At 43.6% G+C, this 16,085-nt stretch overlaps 2 protein-coding genes across 2 annotated transcripts in view; one reads left to right on the top strand and one right to left on the bottom strand.

Annotated features, from left to right (window-relative positions):
• LOC118083835 (dynein axonemal heavy chain 11-like) overlaps window positions 1-16,085 on the bottom strand; it is a 240,858-nt gene that overhangs the window by 92,923 nt on the left and 131,850 nt on the right. The window contains exons 51-53 of the mRNA XM_060272909.1: window positions 14,620-14,813; window positions 10,241-10,403; window positions 5,882-6,005 (exon numbers count right to left, since the gene is read on the bottom strand). Coding sequence (XP_060128892.1) covers window positions 5,882-6,005; window positions 10,241-10,403; window positions 14,620-14,813 — 481 coding nt within the window. The remainder of the gene's footprint in view (window positions 1-5,881; window positions 6,006-10,240; window positions 10,404-14,619; window positions 14,814-16,085) is intronic.
• MAP3K20 (mitogen-activated protein kinase kinase kinase 20) overlaps window positions 1-16,085 on the top strand; it is a 342,609-nt gene that overhangs the window by 229,931 nt on the left and 96,593 nt on the right. The gene's annotated exons all lie outside the window — the stretch shown is intronic.

Here is a 16,085-nt window from a genome sequence, read left to right as displayed (position 1 = left end):
TGCAAACAGTTCCCAATTAGGGGTGCCAATTAGTTAGGGTTTCCCCCACCAGCCTACATGCTTCTCTCCACTCTGCTTGGGTTAGCAGCATTTTTGTTGATGAAGCCAGAGTTTCAAATAGAAGTCTCCCCATTTTTTGGGGGGGGGGTGTTGGTGGGGAATATAAATCTCCCAGCCTTTATCTATGCTTTTGCAATCTCTGGGACTGGGCTATATAATGCACACTGCATGCTGCATGTGGGGAAAAACTCCTGCTCACCTTGATGTCTAAGGAAGAGAGCAGCACATTCAGCCAGTTCTGCTAAAACTGTGCCAGCTGCCAAATGTGCTCCTGAGCCAAATTCAAGGGCCTCATCAAGGAGTTCTGTAAAGCCCTTAACAGTGTGGGATCTAAGGGCACAGGCCAATGGCAGAAACTTGCATATGCTAATTCATTTGTCTAGATGGAAATTTAGACTGACTTCTGTGGAACGTTACTGAGTCAGATGGACACATGAAGGAGCTGAGTCTCACAGACTTTCCATTGGCTAGAGAGAACTTTGTGAGATCACTTCCTTTGTCTGCCCTGCCAGGAAGCTGTAGCACTACATACTTCCTTCCTGCCTGGGCATCTCTCCTTTTTTCTTCATCATGCTTCCAAGCTGACTACACGTGAGCTCAGACGCCATTTTTGAACTTACATTTTGTACTTTTGTAACTTAGATAGTAGTTATAAACCTGCTTTCATTTTGCTACTGTAATTGCAGCTTCAAGGCCGCAAGGTAAGTAAATGATAAAGGTAAGTAAATGATACTTTTACTTCTTCACAAAACAATGTGTGTGATTGTTTTAAAGCGAGAGAAAAGGGGTAGAGGAAACAGGAAAATCCAGTTTGCCTTAAAACATCTTGGATTATTATTTCTGGAAGGTTAAATCAACCTTGTCTTACCTTCCGAGTTTAAACTGCAAAAGATGGAACTCTGGTGATCTCACTAGAGCAGGCATCCCCAAACTGTGGCCCTCCAGATGTTTTGGCCTACAACTCCCATGATCCCTAGCTAACAGGACCAGTGTTCAGGGAAGATGGAAATTGCAGTCCAAAACATCTGGAGGGCCGAAGTTTGGGGATGCCTGCACTAGAGCAAGGAAAGGTAATAACTAAACAATATATCCTCTCCTTGTGCCCAAACCCATTCCTACAGCTTTCTGAGGGGAATTTCTCCTCTAAGCAAAGTAAAACACACACACACACACCACTTATTTTTTAAAGGGTGAAAGAGCAAGAGATTCAGGATCTGGTGCAAAAGACCTGGAGCTTGAGGCTGATCCAAAACAAAATTCCTTCTGGGATTCAATTACATTAAAAACTGCCTCTGCCTATAAGAGCTCCTGAAGGAATTGTGTTCTGCAGAAAATCCTTTTCTTTCAGGAGGCATCAACAGAGCCTTTACTGGAATGGCCCCAGGACTCTGAGTTGCTGCCACCAACCACCCCACGAGGTGCTGTGAAGAGTTGCTCTTTCCTCCTTTCATGACATATCGAGAATGTAAAACATTATTGATTATGCAGGGCTTTGGCTGCTAATCATTTCCTGCCACTGTCACTCTTGTGGGTTGGTTCCGTTTCTGCTGAGCTGCACACTGTTTGAACAATATTTGTTTTATGTCACTATACTTTAGCCTGATGAATGCAGGGCGGCAATATTTTTAGCAGACAAGTTACAGTAAATGGAGGTAGATTTTCATTTAATAAAGCCAGTTGCACAAACCTGGCCTTAGGAATCTTATACTAGGCTGATCCAGGGCATTTTTATGTCCAGGACATACACAACTCCTCAAACTGACTGCATCATAGATCACAGGTATCAACCAGCGTTCTTACTCTAGTTTAAACTCATTGAAAGCAACATGGGAGTTTGGACAATTTGAATGATTTTTTTCAGCAGGTTTTACATAGGCCATCCCTTCTTCCATGTGTGCAAATAACTCTCTCTTTCCAATGATAATGATAGAATGTTTATTTTATGTACACTTCGCCACAGACGGCAGAACTGCATCTATTATCCTGGGGGAATCTCCTTTTTCTGACAAGATCGTACTATTGTTCTAAAATAGTAAATGGTTGAAAAGACTCTAGATCTTTCTTCTGTGTTGCTGTGTTGCAATTAGTGAAGAAACACAGTCAGCAGAGATTATTTTAATGGGTGTACAGTACTACTTTAAATGAAGTCTTCGCCATCTGTTCATCTCAATTATAAGCACAAAACCAACATATCTTACAATAGATTCAGAGACTACAAAGATCTGCTATACTCAGACTGTTCCCCCCTCCCCCCTTATATATCTTCCCCTCTTCCAGATATAACTGGAGAACACTCCTTAGTGGAAAGAAAAACAAAACAAAACAAAACACTAATAATGCATTAATGCTGATCTGCAACCTCTATATTCTGCTTCCACTTTGACTGTTTATTCCTATACCGCAAGTTGAATGTTGTGCAATCACTTTGTTCACATAGTGCACTAGAGTAAGGAGTAAGCAGAATTCCTCATTAAGCAGAACATGCCTTCCTTCTGCATGTGTCCCATCACCTTTCCATTTTGAAACTCTGGCTGCTAAAAGCCAAGCTGGACAGCTTTCCAAACCCCAAATTAATCTGAACCACCAAACACACACACACACACACACACACACACACACACACACACACACACACACACACCTTGACAGAGGTCTTCAAGCAGAGGTTGGTGATCCATCTTATCTGAGACACTCTGGTTCTGGCTTGTCTGCCTCAAGAAGGGGGTTGACCTAGATAGCCTACAGAACTCTGTGGTTCTGTGTAAGATAGAATCTCATGGGACTCAGGTAGTAGTACTAGGTCACATATAAGCACAACTTACGAAGCTGGCAAATGAATAGCAGAACTGCAACCAGTACATCATTCTGAGACCTTAAAAAAGCACCCTGGTTACTGCAGCACATGAGAACATCTAGCAAACAACTCAGCTTCTCTCAAAATGTTGAGAAACTCTGGGCAGCGTGCAATGACCCCTTCCGATATGCTTGGATGGGAGAAATATGGAAATAAAATGGTATTTTATAGTAGGGGTGCTTAGAGGACTGCCTGATCCTTTATATCCCTGACCAATCACTGAGATCTTGGGCAGGCTGTTTTTAGTGGTCCCCGATGGCTCAAATGTGTAGCTCATAACTACTAGTAACTACTGAAATTAGACCTGTCCTCCCCTTGCTGAAGGACGCGGGTGGGGCTGTGGGTTAAACCACTGAGCCTAGGGCTTGGTGATCAGAAGGTTGGTGGTTCGAATCCCTGCGACAGGGTGAACTCCCGTTGCTCGGTCCCAGCTCTTGCCAACCTAGCAGTTCAAAAGCATGTCAAAGGGCAAGTAGATAAATAGGTACCGCTACAGCGGGAAGGTAAACGGTGTTTCCGTGTGCTGCTCTGGTTCGCCAGAAGCGGCTTTGTCATGCTGGCCACATGACCTGGAAGCTGTATGCCGGCTCCCATGGCCAATAACGCGAGATGAGCGTCGCAACCCCAGAGTTGGTCACGACTGGATGTATTGGTCAGGGGTCCCTTTACTTTACCCCTTGCTGAACATACATGCATGATAGTTTCTTATTTCAGCAGGCATTTTAAAGAAGTGGAAGGTTTTGTGCAGTGCTTCTCCCCCCCCCAAAAAAATGTTTATGGGTACTCTCATTTTGACTCAAGAAAATCACCGGGAAATGAAAGAAGCTGCTATCAGAGGTGGTAGCAACAAAACCGATCAATCACCGTGCTATATTCCAACTCCTACTTCACACATTAAACGCTCACTTCCGTCTGAGACTCAGGAAACACCGTGATGGGAAATGAGGCGGCCATTGGAGGTAGCAACAGAACTGACGATTCACCATGTTAGAGAAAAACTAATTTTCTTTTTTTAAAAATAGTTTCTTCTACCGTTAAATTCGCAAAATGTTTAGGGGTATGTGTACCCCTGTGTACCCCCAGAAAAAAGCACTGGTTTTATGATGATTGTTATCTTATTCTTTGTACAGTTTTTTTAAAAAAAAATCTGCAATTTTATTTGCACTGCTTCAAAATATTAATGATTAAGTTGTATAGCAATGCCGAAAATAAAATGAACAAATAAATCAAAATTTTTGGTAAATTCATTCTTTGCCAATTCTGTTATGAACTCACTTGATCTGCATCTCCTGACCTAATGTACATACCAGAATGCAGTTACCCTTTCCATTTCATATTTATCCATATTTGTGATGTTGTTCTTGGCATCAACAAGCGTAGCAAAATTGTGGAAAAAAACAAAGTTTGTTTTGGGGAAAATTATATTCAGATAATAATAATAATAATAATAATAATAATAATAATAATAATAATTTATTATTTATACCCCGCCCATCTGGCCGGGTTCCCCCAGCCACTCTGGGCGGCTTCCAAAAAAAAACAGAAATTCTAAAATACAGAAATCCATCAAACATTAAAAGCTTCCCTAAACAGGGCTGCCTTGAGATGCCTTCTAAAGGTCTGGTAATTGTTCTCTTTGACCTCTAGTGGGAGGAATAATAATAATAAGATAACAAGATGTGCTTGCTTGGTGCGGAAATATATTGAGAAATGCATATTTTGCAGGGCAATATGTATTTAAATACAGTGGTACCTCAACTTATGAACGACTCAACAACCGAATTTTTCGACTTACGAATGGGGCAAATGGCCGCACGCTTACGAATTTCTCGACATCCGAACGGAAACCGCAGCGGTTTTAGATAGCGTTTTTTCGACTCACGGATTTTTAGATAGGGTTATGAATTTTTCTGTTTCCAGTGCATTCCTATGGGAAATCACGTTTCCAATGGCGCTTTTCGACTTACGAATTTTTCGACCTATGAAGGTGCCTTCGGAACGGATTAAATTTGTAAGTCGAGGCACCTCTGTATGAATTTTCATGCAAGCTTTTTTTTTAAAAAAGAATCACCATGCAGAAATGGGATGGGAGGGAATTAAGGCTGAACAAATGTGAAACTAACATGGACTGGACATAGACTACTTTGTCCACCCCTATTTCTCTCTCTCTCTCTCTCTCTCTCTCTCTCTCTCTCTCTCTCTCTCTCTCTCACACACACACACACACACACACACACACTGAGATAAATATACTTAATCAGAAAATGCAGCTGCAGGATGAATTTCACGGACCTGACATTGTTAAAAAGGCACACATATCACATATATCAGTATAGGTGATATAAAAGGGAAATAGAGTGAAGGGCTCTTGTAAGAAATTTTGGAAACCTTTGCACCAGCCGTGTCTGCAACTGGAATTTCAGGAGCAGGAATCACCCTGCTCTTGTTCCCGACAATTTGGAACGTAATCCCTCTGCAATTTTTTTTTTTGTTATTCCAAAACGTGCACCACAAATCAATTACAGTAATGCAGATGGTTTGTACTGGTGAAATGTGTGTGGACTTACGCTGTGCCATTTTATATAACAATATCAAATATTAAAATAGTTGAAGAATTTTATAATAAACAGCGTTTTCCCTCCCTTGATTGCAGTTGATTATGTTACGCAGCTTGTTCTGCTCGTGTCACAAAGGTGACTTAATAGCTCCTATAACTCATCTCAACAGCTGACCTTTCTCCCTCGCTGATGAAGCCTATTCAAAACCTAGTGGCCTTTTGCTCATTTCAGGATCTTCTATTTTTCAACTGTTTTGATCATGAATATATTTACCGAAGGGTTTTTCTGTTTCTTAAAAAAAAAAACCCTCCATGAAGACTTCAATGGTCTCTTTAAAAGATGTTATTTAAATAAAGTACAAAAGAAAGTCTCTCTCTTTTTTTTTTTGCATTTATGAGTTTTTGCTTACCTGATGCCAGCATGTCGTTAATTAATACGAGGAAACGCTCATCAGGGATCTGAGCATCTGCGTGAAGAAACACAGTGCCGATGTTCTTCACGCCAACTTTAAAGTAAAGTGTAGCAATATCACTCTGTAGAATAAAGGGAGGTTTAGATCATTACGGAATATGCATACTGAACAATATTGTCAAGCAACGCAACCTCATGAAAGGGGAAGCTTAAAGACCCAACTTTTAAAATTCAAATTATCTGAAGGGGAAATTACATATATTTTTACAATATAGCAACCTAAGTGCTTCCCCTGGTCTGTTAAGGATCATGTTCTTATGTGCTGTCTTTACCTGAAAGAGCATCTCCACCCTCATCGTTCAGCCCAGACACTGAGGTCCAGCTCCGAGGGCCTTCTGGCAGTTCCCTCACTGCAAGAAGCGAAGCTACAGGGAAGCAGGCAGAGGGCCTTCTCTGTAGTGGTGCCTGCCCTGTGGAACACCCGCCCATCAGATGTCAAGGAAATAAACAACATTCTGACTTTTAGAAGACATCTGAAGGCAGCTCTGTTAATGTTTGATGTTTTATCGTGTTTTTAATATTCTGTTGGGAGCCACCCAGAGTGGCTGGGGAGGCCCGGCCAGATGGGCGGGGTACAAGTAATATTATTATTATTATTTTCCAGGGCAGCAGTGAGAAACTTCGCCTTTTATGCGTTGCTGCCCAGCCAGCCAGAAACTCCCCCAATCTGGGCCTCTGATTGGCCAATTTGAACCTGGTTTTGTTGAGTGGGAAGTTATGCCCATGGCTGTGATGGCTGGGGTGTGTGTGTTATTCCCCATCAGCTGGCAACCATGTGCGTCTGGGTGTCAGGGAAGGAGATGCAGAGCGAAGGTGCACAACCGACGCCCACTGGGGAAAGCAGCGAGTGTCCATTCCTGGACAGTAGTGAGAAGCCTCGGGGGCAGTGTATTTACCTGGGTTAAGTTCTCTTCGGAAGGAGAGGTTACTGAAAACTTGAGGTGTTTTTAAACGTTACAAATAAACAAATTGAGCAGAGATGAATTAAAACGGCACAGCACTCCTGCAAGTAGCAAATCCTATGTTGGTGATCAGATTCCCAGACAAGAGATCAAAATGTGTCTTCCAGAGCTCAGGCTTGCTCACACTTTCTTCACCCATCCCCAACTGCAGTTTCTGTCTCTTACAGTCTTCAAACCTGCTATTGTTTCCCGCGCTGACAGACGTAGATTACATCAATGCAGTTGGGTGAGAAGGTGGAGGTATGCCACCTATATGTACTCCCTACGAAGATAAATTGATTGCCAGCTGTTTCAAAAACACTGTGGTCCATTGTTAGCACTATTTCCCTGCTTCCCCGACAAAGGCAAACCCTGGTAGCTAACCATGTCTAAGTAGGGCTCCCCCTGTTTATTCAGCATTAATCCTGATTTGTTTGCACAAACGATACACAGTAGTTAGATTATATCCTGTTTTTATAGGGCATTCATTCCGATTTGTCTATGGATGGCTATACAATGCACATCAATCCTGATTTGCTTGCAGTGTGTTTACACGGCTTTCTGTTAAATCATTTGTCAATCCCACTTTTCAATCTGCCTTGTTCCTTTTGAAAGTGGATTTGTTGTGCTAGAGAATTTTAATCCACTTCAATTGTGCAGGCTTAAAGCTCTTTAGTTTAAATTTCTCTGAATAGACACATTTTTATATACAATTTTGACTAACAAACACAAATTTTACAAAGCAATTCCCCTAATGTGTAAATATATACTTACTAATATATGCATTTATATGCACACTTTGATCTTGTATATGCAGTTTTGTGCACAGTATTTGGCTGGGAAATTGCACTGCAAAATTCGGAGAAGTGCAACTTTTGAAGGATAGCTGTGCTTTGGTTCACATATTGTTTTGGATAGTGTGAATTAAGTAGGTAAAGGTAAAGGGACCCCTGACCATTAGGTCCAGTCGTGAGCGACTCTGGGGTTGCGGCGCTCATCTCATGTTATTGGCCGAGGGAGCCGGCGTACAGCTTCCAGGTTTTGTGGCCGGCATGACAAAGCCGCTTCTGGCGAACCAGAGCAGCACATGGAAACACCGTTTACCTTCCCGCTGTGGCGGTACCTATTTATCTACTTGCACTTTGACGTGCTTTTGAACTGCTAGGTTGGCAAGAGCTGGGACCGAGCAATGGGAGCTCACCCCGTCGCAGGGATTCGAACCACCGACCTTCTGATCGGCAAGCCCTAGGCTCTGTGGTTTAACCCACAGCACCACCTGCGACCCACCCTTAAGTTCACCCTTAAACACAAACTGAATAGAATGTCTTCCCTAGCTGTAACTTAGTGATAGGACATATGCATTGCATTAATGTTTAATCGATTATTTTATTTTATTTTTCTGTTGGAAGCCGCCCAGAGTGGCTGGGGAAACCCAACCAGATGGGCGGGGTATAAATAATAAATAATATATTATTATTATGCAGAAGGTCTCGGGTTCAACCCTTGGCATCTCCAGGGAGAGGTGAGACCACGGGAGAGACAATACCCTGCCCCAAATCCTGAACTTCTGCTGCCTGTCAGTGTAGACCAGGCATCCCCAAACTTCGGCCCTCCAGATGTTTTGGACTACAATTCCCATCATCCCTGACCACTGGTTCTGTTAACTAGGGATCATGGGAATTGTAGGCCAAAACATCTGGAGGGCCGCAGTTTGGGGATGTCTGGTGTAGACCATATCACAGTAGGTGGATCTGATGGTCTGTCTCGGTGTAAGGCATGTTCCAATGTTCCATTTTATAAACCCGTAGCAAAAGTTAACAAACTGCAGACCTGCATAACATGAGTTGCTTATCTCCATCCAGCATGCAGAAGTCAAAAAGTAAGATCTAGACTCTGGTTAACATTCTAAAGTTACTGTCGAAATCAAAACAAAGGTGAACCAGAAACAAAGGCTCACACCACAAGAGAACATCAGACTGCAACAAGCCGATAAAAGATCCCCTTTGCATTTGCAAGTGGGTTGGTGCAAGCAAGAAGCAAAGCTCCCTAGAGGGCAGCACATAATTACCAATCAGGAGATGTAGTCACTGCCTTAAGGGGAGTGGTGGAATGAACAAATCTATCACAAGCGCAACTTGAAGATTATGCCGAACCACGTTTCTGTTTATGCAACGTTTTGTTTTATGCTTTCACACTTAACAATGCTTGTAAAGTTGTTCCCCCAAGGCCTTCGTGTATATTATTTTAATATTTAAGGTAAAGGTAGAGGTAAAGGACCCCTGGACAGTTAAGTCCAGTCAAAGGGACTATGGGGTTGCGGCTCTCATCTTGCTTTCAGGCCAAGGGAGCTGGCACTTGTCTGCAGACAGCTTTCCAGGTCATGTGGCCAGCATGACTAAACCGCTTCTGGCGCATTGGGACACCGTGACGGAAACCAGAGTGCATGGAAACACCATTTACCTTCCCGCCACAGTGGTACCTATTTATCTACTTGCACTGCCGTGGAGCTCACTCTGTCACGGGGATTTGAACTGCTGACCTTCCGATCGGCAAGCCGAAGAAGCTCAGTGGTTTAGACCACAGCGCCACCCGCCATCACCCAGTTAGGTAGGTCCCGTATTATAGATGGGAGACTTGAGGCTGCAATAATGTCTTCTCCAAGCAAATTCGGCATGGTTCATCTAAGGCTGGAGTTGCAGTTGCTTCGCCCGCTCACATCTCATGCTCTTAACTTCTATGCAATACCAGAATGTATGCTCTGACAAGGCTTTACCATTGCCAGGAGATTATGCATGAAACTCAAAAGACATGTCACAGTCAGAATTCAAAATGACCTTAACAAATTGGAGAACTGGGCCCATTCTTACAACATGAATTTCAACAGGGACAAATTTAAGGTTCTGCACTTAGGAAGGAATAACCAGCTGCACCAATATAAGACCGGAGGGGTGGGATATGGCTTACTAGCAGAACAAGCGAAAAGGATCTTGGGGGAATGGTCTCCCTCAGGAGGTTGTGGACTCTCCTTCCTTGGAAGTTTTTAAGCAGAGGTCAGATGGCCATCTGTCATGGATCCTTTAGCTGAGATTCCTGCATTGCAGGGGGTTTGACTAGATGACCCTTGAGGTCCTTTCCCACGCTACAATTCTATGATTCTATGATACAGTCATACCTCGGAAGTTGAACCGAATCCATTCTGGAAGTTCGTTCAACTTCCAAAACGTTTGGAAACCAAGGCGCGGTTCGCAAACTGGAACACTCACTTAGGAGCTAAAACCTTCAACTCGCAAGGCGTTCAACTTCCGAGGTACGGCTATATATGAACGCAGAATCTTAAAGTGCACTATGAGACCTACCCTGAGATCATGAATCCCATAGCTTTTGCGCAGGGTGATCTGGAAGACTTCCAGTGAGCTGAGAAAAGCAGCTAAGCGGCACAGACTTTGCTTTCCACTTCCTCCGACTCCAATCAGAAGCGCATTTCCATAGGGAGCTTCAAGAATACGGTTGATGCGGCAGCTACAGGGCAGGAACAGATTACATTTTGCGAAGACTAGTCTTTTGAAGACAATCAGCTTTCTATCCCATGTATTTATGGTTGTGAACTAACAGTGCAATCCTAACCATTTCTACCCACAAGTAAGTGCTACTGAACTCAATGGGGGTTCTCTCCCAGGTAAATGGGATTAGGATTACATCCTAGAGTGGGATTAAGATTACATTTTAAATTAGGATTACACACCAGGATTTAGTTCCAATTAAGCATGCATAATTATGCCACAATCTTATCAACCTCCTAAAGTTATTTAGTCCATTAATGACTGAGTTTATATTTCTAAAATATATTTAGAAATCAATAAAGGTGTTTTCTCAAAGGTACTGAAGGAAGGGATTTACAATATTGCAGAACTTTTATTTAAAATTGTAGGATAGAAAGATCACTATATGTGGCATAAGGAGCAGAGAACCTAAGCATCTGTACAGTCTGCAAATAAATTCGCCCTTCAATGACCCTCCATCAATTAATAGGGGGAAATAACGAAGCTGCTATTAATGTGTTCACTAATTAATCTACCTATTAAATTATTTAAAAGTTGATAGCCCTGCGATCAACCTTTTTAATAACCATGGACTCGGGAGGGGGGACTTTGAACTTAAGAACTTATTTAAGTTTGAATTTCCTGCAACTTTGAACTTAACAGTTTAAGCTTGCGTGATACCTCTCCATCAAAGGTAAATTGTAAATGCACTTTACAACCACATTTGAGAAAGTGCTGCGTAAGAAAACCTAACAGTAACTCTGAATAAAAGGTCTTGCTAACATCTACTATACAGTCACTGTTTCCGTTGTTACTGCTGTAGTCAGACTGTGAGACAGTTTGCTCAACTATTTAAAATACAAATAAATAGACTCAAATGTTTTCTAGGGTATATGATGAGCTGTGATCCTGGCACACATTCACATGGGTCATAATGAGAAAATATTGTTGCAACACCACCACGTAATTAAGCCATAGGATGCTTGAGAATTTCACTTGGCCTGAATTTTTAAGCACATGACGTTCACTTCCTTGACAAATACGTAGACCAGAAAGCAGTTATCTTTTGTTTTTCAAACTTTTCCAAATCTGTAGTAGTGTTGTCCACTCATTAAAAATGTGTATTTTAGTATAAAATACATAGAAAATTTTGTATTTGCATATAAAAAATGTGTAGCAAACATGTATTTTTTTTTTCTATCCCAGAAGCACAGCAGATCCTTGTGGGGCAAAATGGCCCCAATCCATTGCAGCCGGGTTGCCTGCCACCCAGCCAACAGGGGGCAGAGGGAAGGGTGTGTGGCTGCTGCCACCAATAGCAAATGTAAATTTAAAAAATCACTCACATCAATAACAATGAAGGTGTTTTGCTTTTTTAAGGGGCAAGGAGGAAGAAGATCAGAGTAGATGGGGTGGATTCCTTAAGAAGGCACCTTGTTCATCAAGAAAAACTTTTTGACAGTAACAGTTGTTCAACAGTGGAGCAATCTCCCTTGGGAGGTTGCAGACTCTCCTTCCATAGAAGTTTTTAAGCAGAGGTCAGATGGCCATCTGTCATGGATGCTTTAGCTGAGATTCCTGCATTGAGGGGGTTGGACTAGATGACCCCTGGGTGTATCTTCCAACTCTCTAGATTAATGAGAACTGGAAACTTGCTTTTTCTTTTAAATGAAAGTTGATAACTAAAAGAGGCTGAAGAATGAACACAATTCTGAATTGGAAGCTATATTATAGACAAGCTTTTTGAAACAGCTATGATCCTATGATTTAAGCTCCCTCAAAACAGGCATCACCACTGCCTATCTTCTCTCTAACACACAAAAGATGCTGGTCACTGCAGTCGTACCTTGGATCCCAAACGTCTTGGTACTCGGACATTCTGGCTCCTGAATGCCGCAAACCTGGAAGTGAGTGTTCCGATTTGCGGACGTTCTTTGGAACCCGAATGTCTGACATGGCTTCTGGAGCTTCCTGCAGCCAATCAGAAGCCGCGCTTTGGTTTCCGAACGTTCTGGAAGTTGAACGGACTTCTGGAACGGATTCCATTCTTCAACTTCCAAGTTTGACTGTATTACCATTTGCTTGGTGTTGTTGGAAGTGTTGGTTTAGCAGTTGTAGATCAATTATTTTAGCTAGTCATACACAGTACACAACTGCTCAAGGTTCTCTGGATCGAAGCCTTTACCAAACAAATTCCTTCTTACTACCTCACCATCAGCATGCAGTGTGGCAAGATGATGACAAAACTTTGTTAGTGCTGGGTTTAATAGCCATGTGGTTTGAGGTTTCTTAAACAAGAACTGTGAGTAGAGTAAGTTTCTTTTTTTATTGATTAGATCAATCTCTGCTGGGACTGAAGCTTTCTCAAGAACTCATCCTAGCTCAGACTCGCTGACATCTGGCCTCAGGCTGAGCTCAGCCTCCACATGCATGACTTCCTGCCAGAGTAATTAAGTGCGTTTTTCTTGATTAACAAAAAAACAAAACAAGAGGGGAAAATTAATTTGCTTTCTGTTGCAGATCCCTGTGGAAGAGCCTTTCAGAAACGATTCCATCATTGCTGTGCTGATGAGGCATCCTCAAATTGGGCCACAATATAGATGAATATAGTGCCACTCTTCAAAACTGATACAATACAGTGTAAACAAAATTAAAAATTTTTCCCTTCCAGTAGCACCTTAGAGACCAACTAAGTTTGTCATTGGTATGAGCTTTCGTGTGCATGCACACTTCTTCAGATAAGATATATAAAGGTATGAACTAGTATCTTGAAGCCCGTTAAATTAACGGGTGCTAGAACATGTGACCCCCCCGCCCATTCCCGCTCTCTCTCTCTCCCTCCCTTCTTTTCTCCACCCACACGCGCCAGGACTCTTCTGGGCTGCCACCGGCGCTGCTCCTCCGGCGCTGCTCCGCCTCCTCCTCCTCCGCTGCCGCGGTCCATGCCTAGGCAGGGGAGGGGGGAAGGTAGAGGCGGCCAGGGCCCTCTTTCCTTCCTGCCCTCCCCCTGGGCTCGAGCCCCCTCCTTGTCCGCCGCCGCCGCCTCAGGACCAGGCCTAGGCCCCGCTGCTCCAGCGGCTGCTCCCACAGACACTCTCCCTGTCGTTTGCCCCACCCTCGGCCGCCGCCGCCATAGCCAACTCAGCCTCGCGATTGCACCACGAGGGAAATGGTAGGCAGGGTGGGGGGAGAGCGTGTGTGTGTGTGCATGATGCCCGCTTGCTGCTGGTCGCTGGGGGGGGAGAGTAGGGGGGGAAGGAAAAGAAAGCAGCCTCCTCCTCCTCGCGCTTTAGCGCAAACACAGTGAGGCGCTGTCCGGCCGGGAGCGGCCGCAGGGAAATGGGAGGCAGAGGGGTGGGTGTGGGTGGGGAGAGCGTGTGTGTGTGCGCGTTCAGTCTCTGTGTCCAATCCCTGTGTCCGTGGGGCACATGTGCAGTAGCGCAAACCCAGGGACACAGGGACTGGACGCAGAGACACTTGGACTTTATTATATAGGATGATACCTTTTATGGATTCATATTCCACTGTTTAAAAACCCTACCATTCAAAGCTACCATATGAATAGCATATGGAGTAGGATGAGAGTGTGACAGAATGAAGATGTAAGTAGGGAAATTTAGAACATTGAAATGCACCTCATAATTATATTCTCCTAGTCCTTATTATACATTGATATCTTCACTGAAACGAGCAAGCTGCTAGCAAGAAATGCCATAGGACCCGAGAAAGGGGAACTGATGTTTTTCATTTCACTCAGGAATCTCTAGAATAATTCTAAAGCATTGGGGGTTTCTTTCATGACACACACCTGGAATTGTAAAATATTTGAAAGCAATGTAATATTCTATAAACCGAATCTTAAAATATCCTTACAGGTCATGTCTTTATCTACCCCTGAGCTTTACTGTGGATTTGACTTCAGCAGGAGAGTACCTGTTGGTCACACACTGAGCAACAGCCAATGGGTTACAATAGTTCCAGGCTCCTTGAGACCTTTAAAAAATTGCAGGTGTATTTCTATTGTTCGCCTGTGCTAAAAGTCTCGCTTAGACCCAGCCACTTTATAATCACCCCTTACCCTTTTCTAAAACTTTCCAGGTGGACATTTTCAAATACTTTGTAAATAAGCTGGCACACCAGTGATTGTTTGCATCAAAGCGGCACCTCTCACACATGCCAAGACTCAAATAACTTACACGTGCTGTATGGCATCCTCAAAGAGAACAAGGTTCATTGCTGCATGCAGTTCGTTGTAGTGCTCTAACGCCTCTGTTAAAATTCTGGTCAGCTTCTTCCAATCAGATACTGGAAAGTAACGAGGTTCTCCAACACCATGGGCAAAGTGGCAGTAAATTAGTGGCTTATAGATAAATATGTGCTCATCAACACCCTGGTGGCAACAACACAGAGATTAAAACAGGCGTTCATACTGCACGTTAACCCTTTTGCTATTTTGATTCTCCTATTATTAACTTGATAACAAATAGAGGATGCTGAAATTATAGCCGGAGAGGCTGAATTAAAATTTAGGAACATAGGAAGCTGCCATACACCATTGGTCCTCCTAAGCTCAGTATTGTCTACCCAGCCTAGAACTGGCTCTCCAGAGTTTCAAGACTTGAGGACATTCCCAGCTTCTCCAGGAGATGCTGGAGGTCCAAGGTGGAACTGTCTGTAGGCGAAGCAAAGGCTCTACCACTGAGCTATGACCACTCTCAAATCTCTTTGGCAAGACAATGCAAAATACTTGAATTGTAGCCAGATACTTTGCACATTTACTCAGAAACATCGCACTGTGCTCAGCAGTTGGCAGAAGCTGGGACAGAGCAATGGAGCTCACCCCGTTGCGGGGATTCGAACCGCCGTCCTTTGGATTGGCAAGCCCAAGAGGCTCAGTGGTTTAGACCACAACACCACCCACGTCCCTTAAGTTACTGAAGTATCACATGGCAGTACAGAGTCTGCAACGAAGATGTGCTCTCCCAAGCCCACATTCCCAACATGTTCATAATCCTGTCTCAGTGACATCTACGTTGGCTTGGTCATGCCCGCAGAATGGCAAGATCCCCCAGGTTCAAGCTGCATGACCACTGGCAGACCAACTCTGCATTATAAAGATGTCTGCAAATGTTACATGAAAACTGGCAACATCAACCCTGCCCTGTGGACATCAACCCTCCCCCTTGCAGACGACGACAGTGCCTGGAGACAGGCAGGCAGGCCATGTATCCATAGCAGTGAGCAGAGGAGGAATGACCACTGGGAGGAGCACAGGGGGAAGAAACGCCATAGTGTGTCTGCATTAGCACAACCCGACACTTTCATCTGCCCCGGCTGCAACAAAACATGTTGCTCCTGTATCGGTCTCTACAGCAACAGCAAGCGCTGCAAACTTCCAACAGTTTGTCTTCACCCCCGAAGGTACACTCCTCCATTGTCTCTCGAGACAGACGGGTGCCAGCAATTTACTCAAAACGCTTACTTCTATTGCACCTCCCTTAGCAGTTCAAGGTAGCTTGACAGCAAACATGGTACATTAGCTTCAATCAGTTCTTATATATTTTATAGAAATGTTTCAGCAACTTATTGACAGGGATGTAGTGAAAGGGGTGGCTATAAATTTACGTTGTGGGCATGAGACAAGGCATCTGTGTTCTGGGAT

Source organism: Zootoca vivipara, chromosome 1 (assembly GCF_963506605.1).
Source record: "Zootoca vivipara chromosome 1, rZooViv1.1, whole genome shotgun sequence".
Taxonomy (NCBI): Eukaryota; Metazoa; Chordata; class Lepidosauria; order Squamata; family Lacertidae; genus Zootoca; species Zootoca vivipara.
This window is presented reverse-complemented; position numbering and strand designations above follow the sequence as displayed.